Below are 23,305 nucleotides of genomic sequence, written 5' to 3'. Positions count from 1 at the left end.
AAATAACTCATTACTTCAACTAAAATGTGTAAGTTCACAGTACTCAATTAGGGCCTACTCACACTATGCCATCCGTACCGTGCCCAGGCCCATTTCCCAGATCGTTTGAGAAGTGTGAGTGCGCTGAATCGGGCTCAAACACGGTTCACTTGGCTGGCCCTGGACCGGTTGGAAGAGGTGTGCCTGAGGCGGTTCACTTGGGCTTTGGCACGGTACGCTTGTGTGTGAGTGCAAAACGCGCCAAAGCCCGAAACTGAAAGCGAGACGTGACTTTTAAGGGGCTGTTTCATTTGGATTTATTAATCATTCTTACTTTTCAGTGAACGCAAACTGCCGTAGTTTGTTAAAGACGCAAACCCCTCACTGCACGACAGCTGCACGGCTTCAACAGACCTCCTCATTCCTGCAGCACGAGAGCTTTATAATTGTTTATGAGCGCCAAAAGTGTCGGATCTGTACGGCGAAATATCTGACTGCGTGTCACCGCATCCCTAAGGACTGTTTGGCAAAATATTTGACTGCATGTCACTGCATATCAAACGACTGCCACGATATAACTAGAGAAATCTCCACTGTGCTGCTGAGTGAGAGAGCACTTCGCACTGAACATCGCAGCAGCGATGACTTAAGCGTGCCGAGGCCCATTTGTGGTGTGAGTGCGGGGCGTTGGGGGGACAAGCGTGCTTTGGCCCGGTTCGAGGCAACTGTACCTAGTGTGAGTACGGCCCTTAGATTGACTTTTTTTTAACTCAAATGGTTTGAGTTGCCTTAACTTATTGGGTTTTACAGTACTCAGTTGGCTTGAGTTCTCTTCATTTATCGGGTTTTACTATGCTCAAATTGCTTCATTTACTCAAATAGATTAAGTTGACAGTACTCATTAGGATTAGTTTTTGAACTTAAATGGTTTGTTGGTTTGAGTTACCTCAACTTTTTGAGTAGAAATGTGCAGAAATCTTTACACAAAACGTATAGAAATGCATAACAAATATTTCCAAGCAGATCTATGAGCATCTTAACATTTAACATAAAAACATAAATTTTAAAAGAAAAAAAAAACTAAAAATATGACTAATTTGAGGCTATGAAACAGCCCTCGTCTTTGTGTCAGGCTGCTAATAAGCTTGTCTGGATTTATTCTGCGAGAAGAACCATTAAAATGTATAGCAAACTGTGTAAAATACAGTTTGGAAAAACATATAACAACTACTTAAAGCAATAGAGAAATGGTTTCTTTTGTTTTATTGGAAGATAAGTGTTCCAATTATTTCCAGCTAATAAAAAGTACTGATCTCATCTGGTTAGAATATTGATATTGTGCTGTATAAATATTTAAATAATCAGATAATAGTCATGACACTTTTGTCAACTTCTGAAACAAACAAAAAATAAAATAGGAACAAGAGTTATCTGTGGTTGGCAGATTAGGACAAATATATGCTTTACTCAAATTTATAACTATTTGTTTAAAATACAACATTTTAAACCTTTTTTTCCCACTATTTGAATAGAAGCATGACTTGATCATAGTCTGTATGTTTGCTTCTCCAATTTAGATCTCAGAAAGCCAACTGTGATCCCCCATCTTTTGTAAACAGGATTCTAATTAAACATGATTAATATATTACCATATTAATGCAATCTGCAAATGAAAACTCTTTAGCCTCGGTAGAGAGGGAAAACAAGGTAAATACCAAGCATGCAAGAGAATAAGTGATGCATGTTGTTTTAATTAGCATGTGGATTTCAATCCACTCTATAGCTTATACAGTAAACTTGTAGACATAAGAAAAATACACTTTGGCATGTTCACCACATAATGAGTGTTTTTCAATGAGGCAGGTGTGTATTTGAGGTAAAGATTTGTATTCATTACTACACAGGCATTTGCTTTGAAGCATCTCTGCAACATCACTACTTTCTGCTTTAATATGCCACTGATAAATTCTGTCTTTCCTCTTCAATACGCTGTCTGTTTCATTGATTTTTCATTTAGGAGATCAACCCAGTACCTGCGCACACTCGGCTTGCATCGCATAGAAAAAATATAAGCCTGGAGGCTGTGGAGAGAGGGATGACGGGAGGGAGAGAGTGAGTTTAATGATGTTTTCATCCACCGAATACATTTAAGTGAGGACATTGTTATCCCCATGAACGACTCTTCATCTCTCCTCTGTGATGTCTGTCATCGGCTGTTTCTCTGACCATTTCTCTCTCACCAGTAGAGCTTGAGGTACACCAAACCCGTGAGTATATCATTGAGAACTTCTACACTGTTACTTCTCTGTATGTGGAATCTGTTTACAATCCATGTTCATTATAGGCAGCATGCACTTACCTAAAAAAAAATAGCTAACTCTGTTCATTGTTTGGCTTGAGATAGCTAATATATTAAAAGCTATATTCTAGTGAGACTATAATTTTAGACTGCAATAAAACAACATGCTAAAACATGTTAGCAACATTTTAAGCAATAACTTTATTTAACAATATAAAATTAAAATGTGTTGTGTGAAACTTTGCGTTTACAAAAATCCCCATATGCATGTATGCTGCGAGATATAAATTGTTTTGGTTTTTAAAAAGTGAGAAATTAGTGTGTTAAATATGTTATTACATTTTAGAACACCTCCTACAGTCTTATGAAGATGTGCAAGGCAACGGAATTTGCATTCTAAACAGAAGTTTTATTCAAAATGGAAGGACAGCCAGGGGTCAAAAAGGTAACAAACAACAATGTCATGGGTAATCCACAAAGCGTAATCCAGAAAACAGGCAATAGGGTCTAGGCTTGCAGCAAACATTCATAAACAAGAAACAGTTCAAAAATAAAGCAGAAACAAGAGCAAGGAACGAAAGAAAAAGGTCAAAATTGAAAATAAACATTAACAAGATTTCACAGAGAGTCTGAGAATGGTGTAGTGATCAATGGTAAAATCAGAGACTTCAATTGTGGGAATTATTATTTTTCATTTATTCATTCGTATTTCTTCGGCTTAGTCCCTTATTTATCAGGGGTCACCACAGTTAAGTGAACTGCCATCTATTCCAGATTATGTTTTACACACCGCATGCCCTTCTAGCCACAACCCAACACTGGGAAACACCCATATCACACACATTCACACACACACACACACACACACACACACACACACACACACACACACACACACTTATACACTTTGTGAAATTTAGTTTATTCAATTCACTAATACTGCAGGTTTTTGGGCTGTGAGGGAAACTGGAGCACTGGAGCGAAGGAAACCCATGCGAACACAGGGAGAACATGCAAGCTCCACACAGAAATGCCTACTGGCCTAGGTGGGACTTAAACCAGCGACCTTCTTACTGTTAGGCAACAGTTCTAACCACTGAGCCACCGTGCCATCCATTATTATTTTTTCAAATAAATATATAATGAAACAGAAAGGATGGAGACAAGAGTTCATTTTCAACAGGAACTTTAATGGTCGATTAGTGTTAGTCAGTACAGGGATTTTTCCATGTTTCATCTTGTTAATAAATACATGCAGTGTATGACAGCTATGACGTGTATCTCAGACACAAAGCACTCAATGGAGCTAGTGATGTCACTCTGAGGAGTAGGGTTAAGTGTGCCCATAAAAGCATTGCTTGCAGATCAGCTAGCATCTGCACTCTGTTTGCATCCAGACCCCTTGCAAATTCTCTATCAGTTAAACTACTGGCTAAAAGTAACTCATCAAAACATCTGAACACTCGAATATGTTTTTTTTTTTTTTTTTTTTTGGTGAATTTTAGTAACTAACTTTAAAAGAGCTGTATGTTTTTAAATAACGAAATAAAAACGTACTTGTCGCTAATACATACTGTTGGTCATTTTATTGTCTTTGACATTCCAATCTCATTCAGTGTAGAGCTGAAGATTTTTGCGCGAACATGGGTTCTGGTTTAATTTCTATCATTTTAGAAGGGGTTGGGCCGGGCTTGGCTTGCGTAGTAAATGAACAGTCATATGATGTATTTTGATTAGCGCGAGAAAGTAATTAAATCGCTTGTTGCAACATTAAATTCCCTCCCTGTAAAGGTGAAACAAAAGATGATGGAGAAGTCAAAAAGAACGAATTTTGACTGCGGTCAGGCCAGCCACCAGTTCAGAAAGAACATGTCATTCTAGCTGCAACAATATTTCAGTGGTCACTCATACACTGCGTATTACAGAAAGCACTTACAGGAGAAGCACTTTAGCAGCATCTAGACCAGCAGCCTGTAAGTACATTTAAGATTTGTTTCAGTTGTTGTGTATGGTTTGAGGACTTGTTTCCAGCTGTTTGTGTAAAGTTGTAGGACATTTAAACTTGCTTTCAGTTGTGTATAATACTAGAAGTTGTTTAGCCACTGTTTCCTTGGTTACTATAAGAGCTTGTGTAGCGAACGCAGACGCGGTTTCGCGTCGTCCGCCTCAGTTTCGGCCCTTGTTTTGACTCGGGAGGCGTGTCCAAACGCCAGGTAACCACTATATAGTGAGCACGCTAGCATTAGTCGGCAGGAGAAGCACTTTAGCAGCATCTAGACCAGCAGCCTGTAAGTACATTTAAGATTTGTTTCAGTTGTTGTGTATGGTTTGAGGACTTGTTTCCAGCTGTTTGTGTAAAGTTGTAGGACATTTAAACTTGCTTTCAGTTGTGTATAATACTAGAAGTTGTTTAGCCACTGTTTCCTTGGTTACTATAAGAGCTTGTGTAGCGAACGCAGACGCGGTTTCGCGTCGTCCGCCTCAGTTTCGGCCCTTGTTTTGACTCGGGAGGCGTGTCCAAACGCCAGGTAACCACTATATAGTGAGCACGCTAGCATTAGTCGGCAGGAGAAGCACTTTATCAGCATCTAGACCAGCAGCCTGTAAGTACATTTAAGATTTGTTTCAGTTGTTGTGTATGGTTTGAGGACTTGTTTCCAGCTGTTTGTGTAAAGTTGTAGGACATTTAAACTTGCTTTCAGTTGTGTATAATACTAGAAGTTGTTTAGCCACTGTTTCCTTGGTTACTATAAGAGCTTGTGTAGCGAACGCAGACGCGGTTTCGCGTCGTCCGCCTCAGTTTCGGCCCTTGTTTTGACTCGGGAGGCGTGTCCAAACGCCAGGTAACCACTATATAGTGAGCACGCTAGCATTAGTCGGCAGGAGAAGCACTTTAGCAGCATCTAGACCAGCAGCCTGTAAGTACATTTAAGATTTGTTTCAGTTGTTGTGTATGGTTTGAGGACTTGTTTCCAGCTGTTTGTGTAAAGTTGTAGGACATTTAAACTTGCTTTCAGTTGTGTATAATACTAGAAGTTGTTTAGCCACTGTTTCCTTGGTTACTATAAGAGCTTGTGTAGCGAACGCAGACGCGGTTTCGCGTCGTCCGCCTCAGTTTCGGCCCTTGTTTTGACTCGGGAGGCGTGTCCAAACGCCAGGTAACCACTATATAGTGAGCACGCTAGCATTAGTCGGCAGGAGAAGCACTTTAGCAGCATCTAGACCAGCAGCCTGTAAGTACATTTAAGATTTGTTTCAGTTGTTGTGTATGGTTTGAGGACTTGTTTCCAGCTGTTTGTGTAAAGTTGTAGGACATTTAAACTTGCTTTCAGTTGTGTATAATACTAGAAGTTGTTTAGCCACTGTTTCCTTGGTTACTATAAGAGCTTGTGTAGCGAACGCAGACGCGGTTTCGCGTCGTCCGCCTCAGTTTCGGCCCTTGTTTTGACTCGGGAGGCGTGTCCAAACGCCAGGTAACCACTATATAGTGAGCACGCTAGCATTAGTCGGCAGGAGAAGCACTTTAGCAGCATCTAGACCAGCAGCCTGTAAGTACATTTAAGATTTGTTTCAGTTGTTGTGTATGGTTTGAGGACTTGTTTCCAGCTGTTTGTGTAAAGTTGTAGGACATTTAAACTTGCTTTCAGTTGTGTATAATACTAGAAGTTGTTTAGCCACTGTTTCCTTGGTTACTATAAGAGCTTGTGTAGCGAACGCAGACGCGGTTTCGCGTCGTCCGCCTCAGTTTCGGCCCTTGTTTTGACTCTCGAGGCGTGTCCAGCTGAATTCAATCAGCTAGTGCTTTGGGGTTATATAAACAACTAGTTCACTGCGGCAGCGGTCGCGGCAGCCTCGTGTGAAGACCGCCTCGTGTGAAGACCGACGAGGGTAAAGACCATCGACTCTACCTGCGCGACTCCACCGAGCAAAGACACCGACAAAGCACTTGAGTACTTTACTGTATTGTTTTACTTTACACTTATTTTTTGTTGTCAGTGCACTTTTATTATGTGTTTTCTAATTCCTGTTGTTACTAACACTCGCAAAACACGGGAGGTGCGCTGCAGGCGTAATCCTCACAACCTTCGTTCAATACATGTATCTACTATTTCACAACTCTCTCTCTCCGTGGGCCTCTGGAATTGTCAATCAGCTGTTAACAAGGCTGATTTTATTACCTCCATAGCTACATATTCTGACTATAATCTCATGGCTCTAACTGAGACCTGGTTGAGGCCGGAGGACACTGCTACACATGCTACTCTTTCTGCTAATTTCTCTTTTTCCCACACTCCTCGTCAGACAGGGAGAGGGGGTGGGACTGGACTACTAATTTCCAAAGAATGGAAATTTACTCTGATACCGTCCCTGCCAACAATCAGCTCCTTTGAATTCCATGCAGTCACCATTATCCACCCCTTCTACATAAATGTGGTTGTCATCTACCGCCCACCAGGTAAATTAGGTCACTTCCTAGATGAACTGGATGTTCTTCTCTCATCTTTTTCTAATTTTGCCACTCCCTTATTGGTGCTAGGTGACTTCAACATTTACGTTGACAAACCGCAAGCTGCTGACTTTCAGACTTTGCTTGCCTCTTTTGACCTAAAAAGAGCACCTACTTCTGCTACCCACAAATCAGGTAATCAGCTAGACCTTATTTACACACGACACTGCTTCACTGAGCAAACAATAGTAACTCCACTACAAATATCTGATCATTTCCTTCTGTCTCTCAACATCCACATTACTCCTGAGCCGCCACACACTCCAACACTGGTTACCTTTCGCAGAAACCTACGATCTCTCTCACCCAATAGACTATCCACCATTGTTTCAGACTCTCTTCCTCCATCTCGCAAACTCACTGCACTTGATTCGAACAGTGCCACTAATACACTCTGCTCCACACTAGCATCATGTCTAGACCGATTATGTCCTCTTGCATCCAGGCCAGCCCGTGCCAGTCCTCCTGCACCCTGGCTCTCGGATGCTCTCCGTGAGCATCGCTCAAAACTTCGGGCTGCGGAGAGAATTTGGCGGAAAACTAAAAATCCTGCACATCTCTTAACATATCAAACTCTTCTGTCCTCTTTCTCAGCTGAGGCTACTTCTGCAAAGCAGACATATTACCGTCTGAAAATCAACAATGCCACTAATCCTCGCCTACTTTTTAAAACATTTTCCTCCCTCCTCTATCCTCCTCCTCCACCCGCATCCTCCACACTTACTGCTGATGACTTTGCTACATTCTTCTGCACCAAAACTGCAAAAATCAGTGCTCAATTTGCTGCACCTACAACAAACACGCAAGATACAACATCAACACCACACACACTCACCTCTTTTTCTCAGCTCTCTGAGTCTGAGGTGTCCAAACTTGTGCTATCTAGCCATGCAACCACCTGTCCACTCGATCCCATTCCCTCTCATCTCTTGCAAGCCATCTCTCCTGCAGTCATACCAACACTGACTCACATAATTAACACATCTCTTGACTCTGGTTTATTCCCCACTTCATTTAAGCAGGCTAGGGTAACCCCACTGCTAAAGAAACCCAACCTGGACCATACGCAACTTGAAAACTACAGACCAGTATCCCTGCTTCCATTCATGGCCAAGATTCTGGAGAAAGTAGTGTTCAATCAAGTCCTGGACTTTCTTACTCAAAACAATCTCATGGACAACAAGCAATCCGGCTTTAAGAAAGGCCACTCAACTGAGACTGCCCTGCTCTCGGTCGTGGAGGATCTCAGACTGGCTAAAGCAGACTCTAAATCATCAGTCCTCTTTTTGCTGGACTTGTCAGCTGCTTTTGACACTGTCAACCACCAGATCCTGCTATCTACGCTTGAGTCACTGGGCGTTGCGGGCACTGTTATACAATGGTTCAGATCTTACCTCTCTGACAGGTCATTCAGGGTGTCTTGGAGGGGAGAGGTGTCCAACCTACAGCATCTAAACACTGGGGTACCTCAAGGCTCTGTTCTTGGGCCACTTCTCTTCTCCATCTACACATCATCTCTAGGACCAGTCATCCAGAGACATGGATTCTCCTACCACTGCTATGCTGATGATACCCAGCTATACCTCTCTTTTCATCCTGATGATCCCTTGGTTCCAGCTCGTATCTCAGCCTGCCTGTTGGATATTTCGCACTGGATGAAAGATCATCATCTTCAGCTGAACCTCGCAAAAACGGAAATGCTTGTAGTTTCTGCCAACCCGACTCTACACCATAACTTTTCAATCCAGATGGATGGGGCAACCATTACTGCATCCAAAATGGTGAAAAGCCTTGGAGTAACGATTGATGACCAACTAAACTTCTCTGACCACATTTCTAGAACTGCTCGATCGTGCAGATTTGCACTCTATAACATCAGAAAGATCCGACCCTTCTTATCTGAACATGCAGCTCAACTCCTTGTTCAAGCTCTTGTTCTCTCCAAACTGGATTACTGCAACTCTCTACTAGCTGGGCTTCCAGCTAACTCTATCAAGCCTCTTCAACTGCTCCAGAATGCAGCAGCACGAGTTGTCTTCAATGAACCTAAACGAGCACATGTCACTCCGCTGCTAGTCCGTTTGCACTGGCTGCCAGTTGCTGCTCGCATCAAATTCAAAACTCTGATGTTTGCCTACAAAGTGACTTCTGGCCTAGCACCTTCTTATCTGCACTCACTTCTGCAGATCTATGTGCCCTCCAGAAACTTGCGTTCTGTGAATGAACGTCGCCTCGTGGTTCCATCCCAAAGAGGGAAAAAATCACTTTCGCGAACGCTCACGCTCAATCTGCCCAGTTGGTGGAATGAACTCCCTAACTGCATCAGAACAGCAGAGTCACTCACTACTTTCAAGAAACGACTAAAAACTCAACTATTTAGTCTCCACTTCACTTCCTAATCTGCAATTGCCTCTTTGAATATCACACTAACTGTACAAAAAAAAAAAAAAAAAAAAAAAAAAAAAAAAAAAAAAAAAAAACTACTAACACTTCCCTTCTTAGACTTTACAGACCTGAAACTTGCCTTTAGTACTTATTCATTGTTGCTCTTAGTTGTGTAAATTGCTTCCTTGTCCTCATTTGTAAGTCGCTTTGGATAAAAGCGTCTGCTAAATGATTAAATGTAAATGTAAAATGTAAATTACAGTAGAGCGCTAAACAGCACAGCAAGCTGACAGGGAAGATAATGAGGCCACTCGCTACATTGAAACTGCTGTCATGGAAAATTAAATGGATGTTCTTGGTTGGTAAAAGATGAACAAACAATTCTACCCAAAAGTTGCAAAATTAGCCAGATCAGAACTTTGCATCTCGGCCTGTAGCAGCAGCAGTGAAAGGGTGTTCGGGTGCTGCTGGATGCATCATCCTGTGCACAAGTCAATCAAAATGTACCTGTCGGGCTCTGGCCGAATTCTGTCGGGCCTAATTTTTATGGTGATCTAATTCAGTGATCTTTTTTTGGGGTCATTTCATTAATTTCAGTTAATTTGTCAAAATATATTTTGCCAAAATATCATTAAAATGTTATGGGTTGCTTCCAGAACATAGGTAAGAAAGAAAAAAAAACAACCATTCTTTGTTATTCATGGGCGACATGGTGGTGCAGTGGGTAGCACATTCACCTCAGAGCAAAAAGGTCACTAGTTTGAGCCCCGGCTGGGTCAGTTGGCATTTCTGTGTGAAGTTTGCATGTTCTCACCGTAGGTTTCCTACGGGTGCTCTGGTTTCCCTCACGAGCTCAAAGACATGTGGTACAGGTGAATTGGGTATGCTAAAATTGACTGTAGTGTATAAGTGTGTGTGTGAATAAGTGTTTATGGATGTTTGCCAGAGATGGAATGGAAGGGCATCCGCTGAGTAAAACATATTCTTAATAAGTTGGTTCATTCCGCTGTGGCATCCACAGATTAATAAAGAGACTAAGCCAAAAAGAAAATGATTGAATGAATGTTATTCAGGTTTTTTTCCCTCTTTTTTTCAAGTTTGAGTCGTCTATGACATAGATGTTATAACCTTGACCAATTTAAACAGTCTGATCTGGAAGAACCCATGATTAGTTCACCTTTTTAGTTTTTCGGTTGTTCATTAAATGAAAGCATGTAAAGAGACCAATGACTCAGAGAACTCTAAGAATGAACAACTCAACATTGGTAGAAGACTCAAAAGACAAACAAATGTTCTCCCTTTTCTGCACAGTGTACACATGTGCAAGTTAAGAAATCACTCCCAGAGAGGACTCATCATTCCAGAGTCACATTAAAGATTTGGTCAAAATGAATGATTCAAGAATGACTCATCATAACGTTGCATCTCCTCAGTTGTAGTAAGTCAGGGATTCTGTTCCGACATAGTAGTGGCCGAGCAAATAAATCCCTCTCACCTCTCAGAGATTGTGCAAGTTCATATTTCCAGCAGGCAGTCTTATGTGTAGAAATGTCATCTTGATTGATTTAGTGAAGGGGCAGCAGCTATTTATACCAGTATTATTCAAACAGCACACACTAGATAGATAGATAGATAGATAGATAGATAGATAGATAGATAGATAGATAGATAGATAGATAGATAGATAGATAGATAGATAGACAGACAGACAGACAGACAGACAGACAGACAGACAGACAGACAGACCTGCCCCCTCGAACTGAATCAAACCATGGCTCCAATACCATGAAACAAACCGAATCATGACTTTGGTGTATCATTGCACTCGTAATGACTCTTTATATAGACTGTTGTCCGACAACAATGCCCAGTTCAATGAGCAGATGCATAGGGTAAATCAAAAAACTAAAAGACAATAAATTGTCTTGTAGTCAGTAAACTCAACACCCTGTATCCATTAATATGCCTACCTTTTGATTGCTTTGAAACCTAAGATTATTAACAGTGTTATTAACAGTTATTATTAGCCATTATGAGCCATGGAGGGAATGTAGTGTTTAGTTTACCTCAAGTTAAAAACAGCATCAAGCTGCTCAGCTAATCAGTTTTAAATACAGAGCACTTGTTGGTTGCACCAACAAGACTCTAACAGTGCATTGTTTTAATTTGATGTTAGGAACCAATTCGATGTTGGTCCTGACACTTTGCACAAATAACTACATATAGCTTTTTTATGATTCATTATTTACCAAATGTATTTAATTTTCAGCACTTCCAGTGGTCAAACTATAAAATAATCTTTAGATGATTTTCCAAGGAACTAATCAGCAGGGAAAGTCCTGGCACATTGCTGAAAAAATAAAAATAAAAAAAAATAAGTACCAATAACTAAAATTAATCTAAGCATCCAATTCCAAAATTGAAATCTATTTTTTATTCTCAACCCTACTTCCTACTTCTACAGAGTTTCGCTCTGTGTGACGTTATATTATTAGATATTTGATTTTTCACACCTTGTGTTGAACTATGAATAACAAACTATGAGTGTCATAAGTATTCTATTAAGCCAATCATTGTATTGTCAAGTTGTGACTGCAGGTTGAAGGAAAATAGTCAGCTAAAATTACAGGTACAGAAAAAATACAAAAATGAAATTTAGGACTTTTAAAACTACTTGAATTCCTGTGAAAAACTACTCACTTACTGTAATTTGAGTATTTGTTACTTAAAACCACTGTTGTTGTTCCAATTTCTCAATGATATCCTTATTCTGTGATCCTAATCCACAAGCTCTTATTTTGGTTAGATTCAATTCAGTGTTTTATATTTTATATTTATTTTGCATATTGATTTTATACAGTCCGAATGTTGTTAATCAATCTAAAAATGAACATGTTGTAATTCTGTCTTTTCCGTTAATTAAACAAGCTCAGTCTAGAGGTGTTTAATGGCAGTACCTAGAATAGCAAAGTCGAGTAAAGGGAGTCGAGCCTTCTCATTTATGGCTCCTTAACTCTGGAATAGCCTTCCTGATTGATAATGTCCTAGGGTCAGACACACTCTCGCAGTTCAAAACTAGATTAAAGACCTATCTTTTTAGTAAAGCATACACTCAATGCATCACATAGCGGTATGATGCATGAATGTGCTCCATGCATCTTGTTTATATAGACTATGAACAGCAGCTATGCTAATTATTCTCTTTATTCTTTATTTTCATCTGGGGATACTCATCCCAAGACCCCCAGAGGCTATGCAGTGCCACTGATGTGATCCAAGACCAGCGACAAGACGATTCAAAAGTTTCCATAATCATGGACCAGGCCATATCCTGAGCAGCTGCTGGGGTCGTCTTGGAAGAGTGGAGAGCATGTGACTGATTCCTGTGACACACTAGGGACAGATGAGTCTTTGCTGACGTCCAGTGTTCTCCAGCCTCCCGCGCCTAGACTGCAGCTTTGCACAAGACATTTGGCCATAAGAGAAATGGTCTTGCCCAACTGAGCCTGGTTTCTATCAAGGTTTTTTAATTCTTCACTTTCGCCAATTGGTGAAGTTTTTTCCTCGCCGCTGTTGCCACTGGCTTGCATGGTTCGGGACCCGTAGAGCTAATACTATTTTATGTGAAGCTGCTGTGACACAATCTACATTGTAAAAGCGCTATAGAAATAAAGGTGAATTAAATTGATAGACTCTATTTTACATAATAAAGCTGAAATATTTGAAAACAGAACATTCTGAAGCCTTTCCCTAGAACCATCTGAAGCCTGTCATCTATACAATCTGAAGTGTTTGTGTTCTGCACCCTCTTTATACAGTTTTTCTCCGTCACCACTAGTTTTAACTGTGACCATCTTAGGATGTTTTCCCTTTACTGAGAGGTCTGGTATATCGCTAGGTGCTTAGAGTTCTGTTACACTTTTCATGTTATTCTTGGCAATGCACTCTGCAATGCAAGCAAGAGTCTATATACATTTGTTATAATGGTACATTAATTTGATAATGTCACTCGTTCTCCTGAAAGCCTCTCACAGGTATAACTTCATATGTGTGTTTTGCAGATACAATAATTCTCTAGCAAGTTCCTCATAGTTTCTCACACATTCCTCTGCAGGCCACTCACAAGCATACCACACTTTTTGCAAGACACCTAAATTGTGGATCCACACAGGCCTATATTCACTTGGTTTTATGTGTTTACTATGCATGTTTTATGATAAAAACACTGCAATTTTTGAGAATTATTAACCAACCAACCACATTAAATATAAAAAAGAATAAAAACTGTACTTTGCTTCAGAAGATATCCAACTCATGAAATATGCTTAAAAATGTCTACTCTTATTAGGATATCATCTCAATTATGTAACCCTTGTTCCCTGAGTGAGGGAGAAGAGGGAATGCATAGCCTACCACTGACAGTTTGAAGATTCTGCAAAGAGACCAATCCCCCTGAGTTTTTTGTTGTAGAAAGAAACTGTCAGAAAGAGTGAAGGGTTTTGCATGAAAAGGGGAGTTTTATCATGTAAATGTGGTAATTTTCACAGCAACAACACATACACACGCAGGGGAGATTGACATTGACTATGTTTACATGGACATCAGTAATGGAATTATTCACCTTTATCTGAATAAAACAATTTAATTTCATGATCCTATTTTACATGTTATAGTAAAATTTGATTAACAATATTATGACTTTAACTGCAATTTGGCACTTTCACTTTAATTCAGTAACATTTCATGCATGCCTCATGTGAAAAACAAGATATTGAATGCATGGAACTGGTGGAAGAATGTTGTTTTAATGGAATATTTGATCCTGCATGGCGTATTGGAGAAAAACTCTTCTGCATTTCTTGGTAGATGCAGAGAATAGCGTCAAACAGCTGTGTTTGTGTAGTCTATCCTGTCACTAAATATGGTGAAAATACTACTCAACGGTAATAGTTTGGTAATAGTCTTTAAAAACAGAAAGAGTAATGCTGATGATACTAACTAAATTTGCCATCTGAATAAACATAAACAAAGAACACACATGACACACTTACCAAATCTGTAGAGACAGGACAATCAACATGAACTGAAACCGTGTCTTTTCTAAACAGTGGCAAATTCAGAATTCACCATTTGCAGATGCGAAAAGCTTTCCTTACAAACATATTTTTGTCACATGTTAGCAGACCACTGTAATATACACATGCATGTCCAGCTGCGCTCACATCGCGAGGAAATGGAAACAAAACCTTCGTTGCGACAAAGTTATAAACGCAACACTGACGACCCATGTCTCCAAACTATTCTCCATCTTTCACTTGTTTTAATTATGGTTGTCAACACAATGTGGCGTCTCTTAAGCTATCATGAAGTTGCACCTCATTTACAATGGAGTGCAATTATTGGTTCGAACCAAGTCTTTCTCATGAATTATTGCTGAAAACTTAAAGACATCACTGTGGAGAAGAAGCATGATCGAACGCCCAATAAGGGGGGAGTGAATAGCATTGTTTGTTCTACTGATTGGGCTGCAGAGACACCCTTCTTAAGGATAGGAGAAGGAGCAGTCGGGAGAAAGACAGAGAGTGCACACTCACTCACAGAGAGCTATTGTGTTGTGGTGAAATTATTATTGAAACATTAAAGGCATTTACCTACCTGAATCGCCAACCCTGTCTTCTTCTTCCCGCAACAACAACAAACTATCACAGTGGTGCTGTAACCCAGGAAGAAGAAGAAACTTCGCTGCCAGAATAACCACTCCGTCTACTAGCCCATGTGCGGAAGTCATCTAGGCACTCGCGGTTTTCCATAGAGAACATCACTAGGTGATGGAGCTGAAAGAAGAGCTACAACAGCAGTTCCAATTCCTCGTGGAGGCCCAGCGGGAGGACCACAAGCTAACCCGGAGTCTGCTGGCCCAGGAGATCCAACCCGCTACAACATCTGCCACTCACCCTTCCATCACTTTACAGGGAATGTTAATGGAGGACAACCCGGAAGTCTTCTTCAATCTCTTTAAAGAGGATGTCTGGTGCATGTGGCTGGTCGCAGGCCGAGTGGCCGGTATGAGTCATATTGTCGGGCGGAGCCCAGATCACCCCACAGCAGCTACTGGCCCAGAATCTCCTGGAGAATGACAACCTGAAGCGAGCCATTCACCAGTGGGCCGGCCGCAGTCTAGAGGAGCAACGGCAGCCGAGCCTTTGTGTTCGCCCAGCAGCTTCATGACGCCTACTGCAGATGGCTGCTACAGAATGGACGGACCATTTATAAGATGATGGATGCCATGCTGCTTGAGCAGTCCGCTCCCAAACATCGAAGTTGGTCCGGGGCCATCGGCCAGGCGATTCAGAGATGGCCATCCGGCTGGTGAAAGATCACCTGGTGGCAAAATCCAGGGTCGGTGAAATAACCTCTGTCTTCTCCCCCTCTTTCTCTCTCACCCCTGTCCTATTCCCAGACCCAGAGAGCGGAGGCCACCGCTTGGTGGACCGCTTGTTTATTTTTTCCCCATTTATGTTTAACGGAGAGAAGATTTTTTTCAACAAATTTCTAAACATAATAGTTTCAATAATTCATTTTCCAATAATGGATTTATTTTATCTTTACCATGATGACTGTAAATAATATTTTACCAGATATTTTGAAGACACTTCTATACAGCTTAATGTGACATTTAAAGGCTTAAAGGTGCAGTAGGTGATTGTCTTCAGAAACATTTTTTGTTGTGCTGGTTGAAAGTCTCTTCACAGTCCAATAGTAATAATTACAGTAAATGATCTAAATGTGTTTATATGTATTTTTATATTCTGGGTAAAGCATAAAACTAAAAAATGTTCATCCAATTAAATAGAGTCGGACCGTCATCTCCCTTAATTGCGATAGGCAGGTCAGACTGTCTGTCAGCAAATGTAGATTTTGACTTCTGCCCGTCTGCTTCACAAACACATGCGCTCCGAGCAAGCTGCGGGCCGCTCGCAGATGCAGAGTCGGAGCCGGAGGTGCCGAAGGACAGCCGAGCTCGGGCCGATTACTGCAACGCCAGGTGCGGGTATAATTCGCCCTTAAAGCGGGCGCGCAGTCACGAGACAGACCGGGAGAAATCAAAAGCTGAATTGAAACTTTTAAAAACTTGAATCAATATTGGAGTCACTTTAGCACGCTGGAGGAAGGATGACACCATGGCTGAAGTATTACTGTTAGACAGGTAATGTTCTGTTTTGAAACTATTTTATGTTAGATTGTTTTGTGTTATGAATGACTTATATGCACAGACATGTTGTTCAGCCACTGAAATCTCCCGGTGAAAGATTGATGTGATTATTTTCAGTTTCATAAGGTTCTTTGACAGCATCTATAATGTAGATTTATATTTAGTTTAACATCAAAACACCAGTAAATAGCGCTATTCCGCCTGTTCCTAACCTTATTGAGCTGAAGTTGCTTTTATATTCACATTGGGTCATTTTTGAACAATGATAGCCTTCCTATACTGTTTACCATGCTACTCTGAATATTCGCTCTGAAATAGCATGTAAGTGTGGCAAAGTATTACATGTAATTCCTGCATGGCACTGGCACTAACTAACTGGCGAATGACATGAACTAGTGGGTTGTCTGTCGGCTGTTGTGACGCGTTGTGCGTGCTCGCGATTTTAGGGGGTGCGGCTTTGAATCACAGTCCCTCCCCGCCGTCCAAAGATAATATGCTAAGCGGTTAGCATTTTGGCAGATCACCTACTGCACCTTTAACTAGGTTAATTAGGTTAACTAGGGTAATTAGGCAAGTTATTGTATAACAGTGGTTTGTTCTGTAGATTATTGAGAAAAAAATATATAGCTTAAAGGGGCTAATATTTTTTTTTTCTCTAAAATAGTGTTAAAATTTTAAACTGCTTTTATTTTAGCCGAAATAAAACAAGTGAGACATTTTCCAGGAGAAAAAATATTATCAGACTTACTGTGAACATTTCCTAGCTCTGTTAAACGTCATTTGTAAAATATTTGAAAAAGAAGAAGAAAAAATTGAAGGGGGCTAATAATTCTGACTTCAACTATATATATACAATAGATATTGTACTTCATAGTAGTCAACTCTGTTTCAAAAAGTTACAATTTAAACTTCTGACAAAGCGTAATCATGTAAGTGTGACCTCTGCCGATCAGTATTCATCATAACCCTCCCCACTGCAATCGTTCCTTGTGATTTATAAGGCTATGCCAAGGATGCCAGGCTCTGTCCTGACACCACCCTGATCAAATATTCATCCATTTTTTGAGGAGACCAGCCAAGGTCTTTGGATCCATCCCCTCAGTCCGGCTGTTCCCTGTTTCTTATTTACCGTAAATGTTTCATGCCTAAATAAAAATTACAGGTCTTGATTTGGTCGAGCAACAGCAGTGGCCTGGAGTGACTGTGGCTTAGTTGGAAGATTGCCATACCTGAGGGTCTGCTAACACAATGCAATTATGTGTGTAAATCAGCCTGCTAGAGCTGAGGGGAGAAATTCTCACTTCTAATTGCACACAGCGAAGAAAAAAGACCCCAAGGCTATAAACACTCATGTCATTTTCAAATAAAATACTTTTTTTTTTTAACTCAAAGAAAAGGTAAGCTTGGAATTGTCTTTTTTTCCCTCTTTCCCGCTCTCTCACTATTAACCCAGACAGTGAAAGCCTCGAAATTTACAGATCAAGGTTGCCTGTTAAACATGTTGAACTGAGTGTGGTATTATAGATTGCTGTGTTTGCTCATTGATTGTTTTAAATCAATACAAAGTTAACTCCATATAACACACGTCTCTAATAGCCACACTCTGGCTCTGTCGATTGCTTTCTTGTTTGTTTCCTGTGGATTTCATGTATTTACACTTTGGTAATTAGAAATTAACGTGTCACATCTTTCATCAGTCAGATTAATTGTCTTGTGTTCAGTAAATAATTTAATTGGCTGACTTGAAACGCAAGAAAGGAAAATGTCAGAGAATGGGGAAGAAACACGACACATTAATTATTGTGTAGTCAGCACAGTCGTTACAGCGTGTAGTAAGCATTAAAATACGCTAATGACTTTCAAAGCCCTACAAAGAAATTAGATTTAGGAAATTTAGGCATTTTCATAACAAGGCATATACTTTTACAAATAAATGTAAGATTAGTTGATTATAATCAGGGCCGACATTGTACATTTGGAGGCCCTAAGCAGAATAATTTTGGGGCCCTCCCTTGCTCTAAATAGTGATGTATTGCCATTGCCAACCAGCCCAGACTGATTTTATTGCTTAAGAAATACAATCAATGAAAGATAAAAGTAAAGTTTGATTTTTTTCTATTTAATAACTGTTTGATTGATTTGGACATTTTAATAGAGCACTATTTTGGTAAAATAGCAGCCTCAAAAATGAAGAATTAAACAATCTTTAATAAAGGGACCAGTGTTTCCTACTTTGCGTTGTTCTGCAGGGTTTAAAGGGCACCTATGGTAAAAAATCTACTTTTCAAGCTGTTTGGACAGATCTGTGTCATACTGGGGTGATATGAACACACCCAGTCCTTTTTTTCAATTTAACTACAAAAAAAAGGGTCGGCCAATCGGAGCTGTTTTCAAATCGATCGCACCATTACGTAGGTGTGCGATCCCCCCGCCCACCGAATTGATTGACAGCTGCGCGCATTAACATGTTCCGGTAGTCGCGTGTATATGTCAACAAGACCAGGCAGACATACGCAAAGCAACCGGGAATAAAATGTCTGTTCTGTTCGCTAGGATCAGCAATCATCATCAAATGTGATTAAGAGTAAGTTTCACATGTTTAAAGTGTTTTAAAACAGAGTATGTGTGTAATTAATTACAGTATCTTACTTTAGCTTTACTTCATCAGCACAGCCGTGTGTCAGAACAATTATAAAAGAAGACGCTTCAATCCCGGTTTGTGGAAGTTAAATCAGGTTTATTTTGTACATTAGCATAACAGATATCCACACAGTAACTTACTTGAGGTTAGCCTTAACTAAGCTAAGCACGCTCTGTCTGTCTGCCTCCCTGCCTGCCTGTGTGTGTGTATGTGTGTGTCATCTGCGGTGTGTATGTGTGCGCGGGCGCGCGTTAACTTTGTAACGATATTGTGTGTGACTCATCAATGCAACTTCACAATACTGATTAGTAAAGGTTAGTTCTTACTGTAGTATCTTACAAACGCTACGTGAGACCTTCTTCCTTTAAGTCTGTCTGTTGTCTGACCCAGCTGAGGGAGGAGGCATGTAGAAATAGTGGGCGGGAAAGAATCTTCTTAAAGGCGCAGTACGACAAAACCACCCCCTGCTGGAAATCAGTATAAAACAGCATCTTGTAAAAGGTATGATGAAAAATCTGATGGGTATTTTGATCTGAAACTTTATATACACATTCTAGAGACTCAAAAAACTTGTATTATATCTGAAAAAAGGGGTAACCTAGGTGCCCTTTAAAACATAATCTATTAGTTTTGCAAACCGATTGAAGAATCTATAAAAAATTCTAGGTTATTTTTTATATATATAAATTCCAAAAGCAAAAGCCCTGCAATGAAACAACACTGAACAATAATTGATTAAATGTATTAATTAGTAATAAAATATACATACTAAACTCATTAAAAACTAAAATAATAATAATAATAATAAAATCTAATTCAAAGATTGAACCATAAATAATAAAATCAATAAGCAAATAAAATTAATATGAAAAATATATATATTTTTTTATAAAAAACATATAAGAAAAAGGAAGGCAACAAATACTGGGTTAATGTTAATACACACACACATTTTCTTTTTCCTTTCAGTCTCCTCTTTTTTCTCCTAATTTATTTATTTATTTATTTTTCATTTGGGATGCAGTATCCAGAGCTTATTTAAACTATGATTCATTCAATTAGGACATATCTTTTTTAAACATGTCTTAGGAAAAATATTACCAGTGTGCAAAATATGTTTATTAATCTTTAATTGCCTATTTTCGATTAATGTGTTATTAAATTATCTCTTTAACATCATCATTAGCACTTAAACGCAAGGCTAAAGATGATTTTGTGCGTGTCTCTTTTCGTCGTCATTTTTCTCAACTGTTTATATATGCCTGAAGAATCCGTGTCTGTACATGGATTGGTGTTTATCACATGACCTTCACACAAAAACAATTCCAACTTTAAAACTACAGTACTTTTTTTTTTTCTTTTAAGTTAAAATGTATAAATATTTAGGTACTAAATCACTGTCAATAAAGATAATTGTAAAATGCAAATAAAAACAATTTCAGAAAGAAAGCGGCTCTCATCACTAGCGGGTTGTGGGTGCCCTATAGTGGCGGTGGGGCCCTAACCAGCCGCTTAGTTTGCTTATAGGGAGGGCCAGCTGTTACAATTTACATTTTACCAATGATGAAACAGCACATGACATAACATGGTTGTCTTGAATGTTTTCTTTCTCTTTTTATCCTGCAGCTTATATATATATATATATATATATATATATATATATATATATATATATATATATATATATATATATATATATATATATATATATATATATATAACATTTTAACCATTATCACATTTTCATATCACTATAACATTTTATCATGCATAAATTAAACATAGTATACAATTGTATGTTTTTCATATAGTAAAAGCTGTGTTCTTGATTACTCATTCATTCATTTTCTTTTCAGCTTAGTCTGTTTATTAATCTGGGGTCGCCACAGTGGAATGAACCACCAACTTATCCAGCAAATGTTTTGAGCATCTAATGCCCTTCCAGCTGCAACCCATCTCTGGGAAACATCTATACACACTCATTCACACAAACATGGGGAGAATATGCAAACTCCACACAGAAACGCCAAATGACCCCGCCAAAACTCGACCCGGCGACAGCACTACCTACTGTGCCACCACGTTGCCCAAGATGGAAAATTAAAGGTGAAAGTCCTTGCACATTTGATTCTGTCTCCCATTGGGATACCAGTGATGGGATGGTAGATTGTTGAATATATGTGTTAATTTTGATAATTTGGTTTTGCCAGGATTACTAGCAGTTTTGTTTTTCTTCAAGACATAGTCAAAAGTGATGGTCTTTCATCCAGCAGGAAATATCTGTCAAACATGCTGAAATCTAAGAAACAATTGTCAGATTAACTGGCTGGAATAAGAGGTACAGTTCGATGTCATCTGCATAGTAATGGTAGAAAAAGTTATGTATCTTAAATAATACTTCTCTCTCTGAGAGAGAGGGATGTTAGCGAGTGAATGCTTGTTGGTGTGACGTGTTCGTCAGCTGGTGTAGAGAACTGAGAACTCAGAGTTGCTGTTTAACTAGAGAAATAAATGTTGCAAAGTCATTCACACAACTGATGATGAATCAAGAGGAAATGAACAGTGGAGTGAGGATAATACTTTGAAGAGGAGGCAAGAGTTACAAGAGCTGATAACTTTATTATAGTATAGTTTGTACTGGTTACATCAGTAATGAAGATGGAGAGCAGCAACATACTTATGTATCTGTGTCTCAATTCTTCTGAATAATTTTCTAACAAACTAAACTCAGTAACTCCATATCACATTCAAATCAACTGAACTTGAATTTTGGAAGCTCTGTGCTCACGACAATCTGGCGTTTTTCTGTGACTGGAATCAAGGGTCCTGCATGTCCATATTCCGTGCAGGGCTGGAGGAGGAGATTCAGGATGAATTGGCCAGCATCGACCTTCCCCAAGATTTCGAAGACCTGATCAATTAGGGCCTGTGGGTAGAGAGATGTCTGCGCTGCCTTCGTCAACGCCCAGCTATTTGACCATCCTGGAGGATGAAGGACACATCTCCTGCTGCTCCTAAGGCCACTAAATCACTTTGTTGGTTCCAGAGTTTATGCAGGTGAGGTGTCTTCGGCTGATCCCCCAACAGAAACAGCAAAGCTTTATCCAGGGTCTTTGTTAAATGCTACTACTTTAATGTACCCACCCCCCTCCTCCTCTCGTACGGTTCTTCCTATATCAGTCCAATTTGGTGATATTTTTATTCTAGTTTGGCCCTGGTTGATTCCGGAGCCGAAGGTAACTTTATGGATAGTTATTTAGCTATCTTGTGGAGAAACCCTGCTCTTCTTCCTTCCAATCCTATCCCTGCTAGTTCCCTCAATGGTACCTTTATCACAACAGTACCCCATGCCACCGCCCCTCTCCATTTCATTGTCTCAGGCAATCATTATGAGGTTACGATGCTGCTCCTCCTCAATTCCCCTAGTGCCCCCATAGTTTTGGGGCATGCGTGGCTGGTGCAGCATGGCCCTCACATGGATTGGTTGAGTAATTCAGTTTTATCTTGGAGTCGTCATTGTCTTGCTTCGTATCTTGGCCCTGCTGCTTTTTCTGTGTCTGGGTGTCCTGTCTTACAGGCTGATCTGACTGGGGTGTCGGTGGAGTACCTCGACCTGCGCCAGCTGTTCAGCAAGTCTCTTCTCTGCAAGGCCTCTTCTCTGCCTTCACATCGTCCTTACGTTTGTGCTATAAAACTTATTCCAGGCACTTGTCTACCCAAGAGTTGTTTGTTTTCCTTTTCTAGTCCTGAGAGAGAGTCCATGGACAGGTATATTAATGAGTCCCTCAAAGCCGGTCTCATCTGACTGATCTTTACCAAACTTGACCTTCGTAATGCTTATCTTATTTATATAAGTGAGGGGGGTGAGTGGAAAACTGTCTTTAACACCCCTACTTTTGAGTACCGGATCGGAATTCCCTCCATCAGCCCCTAACCATCATGGCTTCACAATCATCCTCATCCACTAATTTGGCTGTACCACTGTCTCTCCACTCCACCTTTAGCTGCTGTGTGGTAAGCGCAATGGCGCTGTTGACCTGTGGCTGTCGTTGCATCATCCAAGTGGATGCTACACACTGGTGGTGGTGTGGAGAGACCCCCCTTTCATGATTGGGAAGTGTTTTGCGTGTATGGCCATACACAATAAATGCGCTATATAAATACACATTATATTACCATTCGGTCTGTCCAATGCCCCGGCAATCTTCCAGGCCTTGGTTAATGATGTGTTGAGAGACATGGACAATCATTTTGTCTTTGTGTACCTTGATGATATCTTGA

General features: G+C 40.0%; 1 protein-coding gene across 2 annotated transcripts in view; it reads left to right on the top strand.

The window, feature by feature from the left end:
- Positions 1-3,777: 3,777 nt before the first annotated feature.
- The window catches only part of LOC141385860 (uncharacterized), a 741,913-nt gene continuing 722,385 nt past the window's right edge, over positions 3,778-23,305 (top strand). The window contains exons 1-2 of one of the 2 annotated variants that reach the window (XM_073952382.1): positions 4,215-6,734; positions 6,816-9,421. In XM_073952382.1, coding sequence (XP_073808483.1) covers positions 6,287-6,734; positions 6,816-9,184 — 2,817 coding nt within the window. In that variant the 5' untranslated portion in view covers positions 4,215-6,286 and the 3' untranslated portion in view covers positions 9,185-9,421. Of the gene's footprint in view, positions 9,422-23,305 lie in introns of both variants that reach the window. The other variant, XM_073952381.1, reaches the window with a different exon arrangement.

Source organism: Danio rerio, chromosome 1 (assembly GCF_049306965.1).
Source record: "Danio rerio strain Tuebingen ecotype United States chromosome 1, GRCz12tu, whole genome shotgun sequence".
Classification (NCBI taxonomy): domain Eukaryota; kingdom Metazoa; phylum Chordata; class Actinopteri; order Cypriniformes; family Danionidae; genus Danio; species Danio rerio.
The sequence above is the reverse complement of the archived record's forward strand: the minus strand, read 5'-3'. Positions and strand labels throughout refer to the sequence as shown.